The sequence below is a fragment of the Myotis lucifugus genome, unplaced genomic scaffold, assembly GCF_000147115.1.
Source record: "Myotis lucifugus unplaced genomic scaffold, Myoluc2.0 scaffold_100, whole genome shotgun sequence".
Classification (NCBI taxonomy): Eukaryota; Metazoa; Chordata; class Mammalia; order Chiroptera; family Vespertilionidae; genus Myotis; species Myotis lucifugus.
The window spans coordinates 3,883,053-3,891,435 of record NW_005871148.1 but is presented as its reverse complement, the minus strand read 5'-3'; the positions used below and the strand labels follow the sequence as shown (position 1 = coordinate 3,891,435).

At 39.9% G+C, this 8,383-nt stretch overlaps 3 protein-coding genes across 5 annotated transcripts in view; 1 reads left to right on the top strand and 2 right to left on the bottom strand.

Moving 5' to 3' along the window:
* Positions 1-239, bottom strand: part of LOC111826746 — a 5,261-nt gene extending 5,022 nt beyond the window's left edge. The window contains exon 1 of the mRNA XM_023756981.1: positions 207-239. Within this exon, the coding sequence (XP_023612749.1) occupies positions 207-239 (33 nt within the window). The remainder of the gene's footprint in view (positions 1-206) is intronic.
* CUNH17orf58 (chromosome unknown C17orf58 homolog) overlaps positions 1-2,022 on the top strand; it is a 4,944-nt gene extending 2,922 nt beyond the window's left edge. Inside the window, exons 1-3 of one of the 3 annotated variants that reach the window (XM_006092439.3) lie at positions 7-15; positions 269-460; positions 1,076-2,022. In XM_006092439.3, coding sequence (XP_006092501.1) covers positions 358-460; positions 1,076-1,266 — 294 coding nt within the window. In that variant the 5' untranslated portion in view covers positions 7-15; positions 269-357 and the 3' untranslated portion in view covers positions 1,267-2,022. Of the gene's footprint in view, positions 1-6; positions 16-123; positions 461-1,075 lie in introns of those variants that run through there. The other 2 variants (XM_023756989.1, XM_023756988.1) reach the window with 2 other exon arrangements.
* A 2,922-nt stretch (positions 2,023-4,944) lies between these two features.
* Positions 4,945-8,383, bottom strand: part of BPTF (bromodomain PHD finger transcription factor) — a 95,441-nt gene continuing 92,002 nt past the window's right edge. The window contains 1 exon segment of the mRNA XM_014458775.2: positions 4,945-7,067. Coding sequence (XP_014314261.1) covers positions 7,031-7,067 — 37 coding nt within the window. The 3' untranslated portion in view covers positions 4,945-7,030.

Genomic DNA, 8,383 nt, shown 5'->3' with positions numbered 1-8,383 from the left:
GCGCCAGCGAGTTCGGTGAGCCCCGCCCCGCAGCTCCTCCCGGGCCCGGGCTGCGCTGCCCCGGCCGCCCGGCGAGCCCTTCCGAGCCGAGAGCGCTCGGCGATGCGCGCGGACACCCCACAGAGCCCTAGAGAAACCCACCGACTCGGTCCTGCAGGCCCCAGACCCGTGTGCACTTTGTCTTGCTTTGTTATAAACGCACTGACTGGGGAAAGAAAGGGGAAGCGAGCGTTATGCATGTGTCCAAACTCTTTGTTTTTTGAAGCAGCAGTGAACGGAATCGTGCATGATGTGGACGTGGTCGGCCCAGGGATCCAGCTGGTGACTCTGCTGGTGGACCGGGACGGGCTGTACAAGATGAACCGCCTGTACCTCACTCCTGACGGCTTTTTCTTCCGAGTCCACCTCTTAGCCCTAGACTCCTCCAGCTGCAATAAGACATGTCCAGAGTTGAAGCCTGGTATTGAAGCTCATCTGACCACTTTTTATGTCCTTTATTTACATCACCATTTGTAACGTGGGTGCCACAGCTCGGTCGCCCCAGCACCTTTGGGGGGGAGGGGTGTTCCAAGACGAATAGAATTTGGACGACAGGTATTGTTTTGGCCACTGTTAAGCTCCAACAACCCTCCGCCCTCCGCTTAAAGGTGGGAACAGCACGGATTGGCACAAAGCAGGCACTCAGTAAATATTCGTTGACCAATTGAGTGCATGATTGGAAACACCGTGGCCAGAAGGGGTCCATAAGGGGCTCTGTTTAAACGGCTTTTAGAAAAATCCTTGAGGGTTGGGACGCCGATACCCTCTCCCGTCTCTCTAGAGATGTGCTCTGGCAAAATCCTGTTGGTACATTGTGATCAGGACCCTCGTTCTCTAATGTTGAGTGTTTACAGGTGCATTATCTGGTTATCTTCTGAAGGTCATTATTACACTGTTCCTACCAGTTGTCTGAGGTTCAAAATAATAGAGCAAGATAATAGATTCAAGCTTAGTCGTTTCTTAAAGATCTTACATTTTCTTATTGTTTCATGACATTTAAAAGACACTATGAATTTATACCTTTTTTCCCCCCCAGGCAGCAGGTATATTGTGATGGGCCACATCTACCATAAGAGACGGCAGCTCCCTACAGCTCTGCTCCAGGTCCTAAGAGGGCGCCTCCGACCAGGAGATGGACTGCTCCGGAGCAGCAGCAGCTACGTGAAAAGGTTTAACCGAAAAAGGGATGTGCAGGTTCAAGGTGCAGTTCACACCCAATGCACTTGAATTTACCATCCCAGCATTTCTGGATCATAAGAGACTTGGAATTGATCAACACAGGAAAGGTCTATCTTCATGGAATGGGACCTTCCTTTATAATAGGGCACATGGCTCCTTTATATGAACTAGTTGCATAGTTCCAACTCTAATCGTGAAGTTGTCACCTTATTTACAAGATGCTTCCTAAATGTATGCTTCTGAGCTCGGTGGCAAAGTTATTCTTAGTGCTAGTGATGCACATAGCTACTGACCTGTCCCATTAACAGATCACTGCTTCATGCTGTTTATTTTTAATTATTTTAATTTAAATACATTCTCAGTAGAAATAGTTCACAAAAAACATTTCCTTGATTTTATATACAACTTTGAATAGTTTGTATCACGTATCAAACCAAATGTTATACCGACAGCATCACATTTTAAGTTCTGTACATAACAGTAAGTGCACTAGTCAAAGACATGTATGATGTCATATAGATCAAACAGCGGGGTCAGAGCCCAAGACACGTTATGAAGTTTTACACTTAAAGAATATTAAAGGGCTTAATTCAAGCAAAATATTACTCAAACAAGTGTTTCTGATTTACCAAAGTGTAAGATAGTTTATTTTCATGCCTCCCTGCTCCTAAAAACCTATCTTTTGTGCGGAACTGTCAGCTATCCCAATGCTAAACATATTCAGGGTGTATCTGATGTCATTTTTCTATTAAGACCAAGTATCATGTTTGTGTTTGTCAAGCAGTAAACCTTGCCTTGAAATTAGATCTTTGGATGCACCTTTTTTTTTTCCACCTCACTGAGCCCCAAAAATTTGGGAGGAAGCATCTCTCAAACTTACTCCACAAACCCTGGAACAAATATTCAATGACAGCTCGCAAGCACGTGAATTTTAAACGTTTTCCAGTTGGGTTAAAAAAAGTTTAACCGTTATCCACAAAAATATTAACAGTTTTTCCCCCCAGAAGACCAAGCTGTACTTCTGTTCATTTGAAATGCTGTATTTCAGTTCATTTGAAACATGACTAGACACTGGTAACCCATGGGTAAGATTACTGCCTAAAGAAAGATAAAAAGGAACTGCACTAGAGAGAAGACAGCCTAATTGGTGTGAAAGGACATGCACTCAGTGAGTTCAAGAAGCATCTGGCTGTAGTGGTACACAGGCTCAGTGGCGAGAGGGCACTGCAGGACACCAGGACAGGACACTTAGAGACACTTGAGGGGAGCAAGTAGCAATAGCCTGAGACATAACATCTGAGTGTGATGGGAGATACGGCTACCGTATTTGTCCCAAGCATGGGCAGAGAGGTAAAATAAAGGCTGAGAGGTTCCGTTATTCTGTGGTTAAAGCATTACTGAAAAAAAAAAATTTAGAGAATTTTTCCAAAAGTGAGTCTTGCCCATCTTAAAAATCATGCTAGAGCCCTAACTGGTTTGGCTCAGTGGATAGAGCGTTGGCCTGCAGACTGAAAGGTCCCAGGTTCGATTCCGGTCAAGGGCATGTACCTAGGTTGTGGGCACATCCCTAGTGGGAGGTGTGCAGGAGGCAGCTGTGCAGGAGGCAGCTGATCGAGGTTTCTCTCTCATCGATGTTTCTAACTATCCCTCTCCCTTCCTCTCTGTAAAAAATCAATAAAATATTTTTAAAAAATCATACTAGAAAGGCTTGAGAATCAACTGCGTTCTGACATGACCTATTAGCAGTAGAGTATGCAGTGACCGAGGAGCTTCTGGGTTAGTTTTAGGATAAAAATGAACCCAGACGTAAGTAGCAGCAGTCGCAAAAACCAAAGCCGAATTTTTAAATGTCAAGGCTAAGTGGGGAAAAACAATGGCCAGATAGGGAAATGATTGGTTGGATGGTCAGATGTTAGAGCATAAAGTTATAATTATGATCTGGTTTAAAAGAGAAAAAAAATATCACTTTTAGAGAGCCTGAAGGTTAGGGTTTGCTTAGCCTGAGCTGATAGTACTACTTTGAGTTTTGGAAACACAAAATGTCCCAGCACTGTGACCTGCGTGATGCTAGAAGGCCATACAGTTAGCATGTACACCGCGGCAAACACAAGCAGGCCAGATTCTTAGGAACTTCCTCTTAAAATTAAGGCCATCATTTAAGACCATCACTTAAGGTTTGCAATGACAGTAATGAGGCTCAAATGAGTTAGAGCAGTGGTGGGCATGGGGATGGGCACAGGAGACAGTGAGTTGAAGGAGAAAAAAAGACTTGTTTTTCTTTTGGTAACAGATACACTTTTTTTTGGTACTAGCTTTTTACCTTCGTTTACCTAAAAACTGACCCTTAATACACCAATTCAATTTCAGGAACAGGACTTTATAATTTAAGAAACAGCCTATTTCTTCAGCTGAATTTGGTCCCAACTGGATCAACTGGGATGTGATTTAAAAGCCGTTTTTGGTATTTTATTCTAAGTAAATAGAAGGATCTCAGAATATTTCAAATTATTACAGCCCTGGCTAGGTGGCTGTTGGTTGGAGTGTCACTCCTACACCAAAAAGTTGCGGGTTCGATTCTCAGGGCACATATCTAGGTTGTGGGTTCAAATCCCCCTTGGGTGCATATGGGAGGTAACCAATTGATGTTTCTCTCTTCCTCCCTCTCTCTCTAAAATCAAAACATATCCTTGGGTGAGGATTACAAAAATTATTAAAAAGACTTCTCAGCTGGCTGTAAGTATGTGTAAGATATTACTTTGCCCATGAGATACCATTCTCACTTTAAGGGCTCCAAATCTGAGGCTTACAGGGACAGCCTCAATCACAAGAGTGAGTTCTGCAGTAACCACAGTGCTGTGTAGCTCAGTCTGTAAGAGTGCATACTTGAAAGGTCACCAGGTTGGCTCTTTAATAATATCAGAAACACACAAAGATACAGGGAGTCTGCCTAATAGAAATGAACAGGGACAGGGAAAGAACTTTTATTTGCAGATTCTGGGAAGGTAGATTACAAACCACAGCAACTGTCAGTGTCTCTAAAAAACACTCCAGGCCACTTGACATATAAAATGGTAACTGTTTCACTTTAGAAAATATCTCTAAAAGTTCACAACTTTAAAAACCTACCTATTGCAGGACATTAACTAAAATCAAATCCTGCAGAATTTGGGTAGGAGCAAAAAAAGCGTTACCAATATTATGAAAATACATTTCCTGAACTAGTTTCAAGGACTGTGAGTTTGGCAGATAAAACATAACAAGCATTGAAAATACCTTTAGCCAAGGAAATCTACTGATGTAAAATAAATATATTTACAAGTTCAAAGACTGGGTAGAAAAATCCTAACTACCACAAATGAGCATTTTACTACTTGGATTGAGAAAAAAAAAATAGCTGTAATTCCAAATAGCAGAAGCTTGTCAATACTCATAAAAAAGCTTTTGAAACTCCTCATGTGTTATAAGAATGTATGCTTTTCAAAAATTACCTTTGGAAGACTAAACTCTGTAGTTGATAAAAACCATAAAATGTCTATGTATTTATATGGTGACAGAAATTGCAAAAGGCTTTATAATATTAAATACACATATGAAATTAACGTCTCCCTGGTCAGAGGATTCCCATAAAATTTGCCTTTTTTGCACAATTTGGCAATGCCAACAGCTACAGAAAATATATCAACCAACCAACCAACCAACCACTGTTTCATTAGAAACTGCACCAAATCCAATGTCAAAAACATTACTTTATTTTTCTAGGATGAAATGTCCTATTACGTACAAAAAGAATTGCTGTTTAGAATTTACCACAATCTGTTAAAAACATAGCAATCTATTGCCTACAGGTAGGAAAGTTCTTGCCGCAACAAGTTTTAAATGGTTAAGCCCATATATATCTATATCTCTCTCTATATGAATAAATAGTACAGAAATACTGTGATGTGATGAGATGCAGAATAATTTTTTAATTCATTAAAATGTAGGATTCTTGCATCAGCATAGTGCATACAATATGTAACATTTTTCAAAAGTAAGAGGACAAAATAACCTATATTTGATTACTTCCATGTTAATATTTTAACAAAAACGATTTCCATGTTTCATATTGAGCATTAGTCTCTTTAGTTTGTAAGCATAGGTTTAAGTGACATTTTTATGTACAAAAAGCAATGGGCTTCATTAGACAAAATTAACCCAGAATAACCTGTACACCTGAGCCTGGAATAAGAAAGAACTGGGAACTGTAGCAACCTCTTTCTTTCAAGAAACAAAGGTCTGGGAAAGATTTTGCATAGCAGGGTGATATTAAACAGGAAACTTTTTAAAAACATTAATTCCAGAATGTGGTGGGACAAAGCTAATATGAGTTAGTGCAAAATCTAGTAAAATGTTTGCAAAGCTGCATAAGCCAACCATGGCAGGTCGTCTAGAAGCTGTTATTCCAATGCCGTGGTACAGCTGTACAGTTAGAACACAGGAAGGAGAAACATGCAAATGTGCCTCCTCCACGGCTTCCATTCCCCACCCTACTGCTTACCCTACTTTTTCTTATGTGGAAAGAAAGAAAAAATCCAAACAACTCAACCAACCAACCAAAAAAAAAAAAAACAAAAACAAAAACAGAGGATGCCATCTAAAAAAATGCCCTTCATCAACTAAGTAGCTGTCTGTGACTGATAATTTGCAGATGAAGGCAATGTGTGTTTGTCACATTACCTTTTTTATTAGTACAATCAACTGATGCAACAGGACTAGCACACCCCTGAAGATTTTTCTCTGATGTGATGACAATGGGCTGGGAACTATAAAAGGAAGGGCTATTACTATCCTGGACAAACCCAGGTACGATTGGATGGTTCTGCCTTTTATTTACCTTGCAGCCCACCCTTTCCCCTTAAAGGCTTACAGATAATCATTAGCGCACATTCAAAGACACCATCTGTGGGAGAAAAATGATCTCCATTTATTTTGTTTCATATACATCCATAGTTGAATTTTAATACAAAAAGAAAAAAATTAGAATCTGACAAATGTTTACAAACAAGATACCTTCAAATAGAGTTTACTCATTTTAGCCTGGTGTAGAGTAAATGACAAATTGTACTGTTATATTCAAGGCAACAGAGTCTGTAGTCCAGGACCACTTAGCTCAACCTTTATGCAAGCTTAATTTTTATCTACCATGAACAATAAACTCATTGTTGATTCCCAGTTGTGTGTGTGTGCACATGTGTACATAGCAGCTCCTTTCATAGAAAGAAAAGACATCTAGAGGTCGTCTTGTACTTTTACCTATAGGAATCATGATAAGATACAGAATGGATTACATGTAACCAGGGCTGGATTTTATAAGAAAAAATAATTAGCTGACAAATGAGGGCAGCAATAAAAAAGCGTCTTTTTTTTTGCAACAATAAATAAATACAGTCAAAAGTTTTCTGTGAGACTCTAAACCAGCTTCTTCACTGAAGAGCAGACGTGGCATTTCCATGGAGTTACACTTGACCCCATATTATCTTTTTTTCTTGCTTTCCTTTTTCTTTTTTTTTTCAATAAACAAAGTTTTCCCGCTTCTGCCACAATAGTAAAACCATTTGATCTTGACAAGATAATGGTGTCGTTGACTTCGCTTTTCCCTTGTCCGTTGGACAAAATTGGTCAAGAATAAAATTGGACTGTTATGACCAATAAAAACGAAGTTTAGGTCAAGTCTTGTCAGGATAACCTGACTAAAAACATCTGGCTCCTTAATTTAAAATAGTTCAGACAACCAGATTCTTGCTGTTTTATGTTTAGGTTAACACGCTGAACTTTAAGAAGCTGTAGACTGCAGCTTGTTGTTATGAGACCTACAGAATACAGAAAAAAGGGAACAATTAAGCACCCTTCATTTTTGAAAACAATGATGCTTCATGTGGATGCCAAGGTCAATCTGTGTAGGGGAAGCAGCCATGCTCTTTCATTTACCGATGGTGAGCAAATGTATTGAGAACAAGTAAGAAACGTTTAGGCTTAAAATTAAAAAACTTTACTGTACACAAAATATGAAAATTCACAGAAAAAAGCCAATATTAATATATATATATATATATTTGCCTAATAAAAATTACATTTTTAGCCAAAGGAACAAATAGGGACATTTACAGAAGCATTACCCTTGTGGTAAACGGTGTGTATGCGTTTGTGGGTCTGTGCGTGTATGCATGCGTGTGCTTATTTACACTGATTTGGGGAATGTGAAAGGAAAAAATTATGTTAAAAGAGAAGTAAAAATATTAAAATCACATTTTTCTATTAAACTCCAGAAAGTCTTCTTTCTAGTTTCACAGTTTTATTCACAACTTTTGTTAGTAAACCAAATTACTGTACAGTTACCAGGACTAAGTCAAAGTATGTAAATACAGCAATTCAGGAGTTTACAATCTTAAATACATTGTTCAACATGGCTGCTATAATAAATTTTTTTTTACTATACATCTTTATTTAACATTAAAAATTATATTAACTAATCTGAACTTTGGGGTGGCAACTTTGAATTAGGTAATCACGTGGTTTAGAAAAAGTGTGACCCCCACATCCAGTTCTGATTCCAGTTAAAAATTCAGACTAAAGATATCACAATCTGTAAGAAAAGAAAGAACATGGATGGTATAAATGATGAATGGTAACAAAGTAATGAAAATAATTTCTAAACAATGCTGGTGATCATCCTATATAATAAAAGTCTAATATGCTAAGTGTCTGGTCATCCAGTTGTCCATTCAACCAATCAAAGTGTAATATGCTAATGATACACTAACACCACTCAACCGCTGGCTATGACATGCACTGACCACCAGGGAGCAGACAGTTGATGGGTCGACCAGTCACTATGATGTGCACTGACCACCAGGGGGCAGATGCTCCGACTGGTAGGTTAGCTTGCTGCTGGGGTCTGGCCAATCGGGATTGAGCGAGATGGGCCGGACACACCCTGGAGCCCTCCTTTGGTCCCTCCTGGGCTGGCCAACCTTCTGCATCCCTCCCCGGCCCTGATCATGCACTGGTGGGGTCCCACGGCCTGGCCTGCACCTTCTCACAATCCAGGACCACTCGGGGGATGTCAGAGAGCCAGTTTCAGCCCGATTCCGCAGGCCAGGCCAAGGGACCCTACTGGTGCACAAAT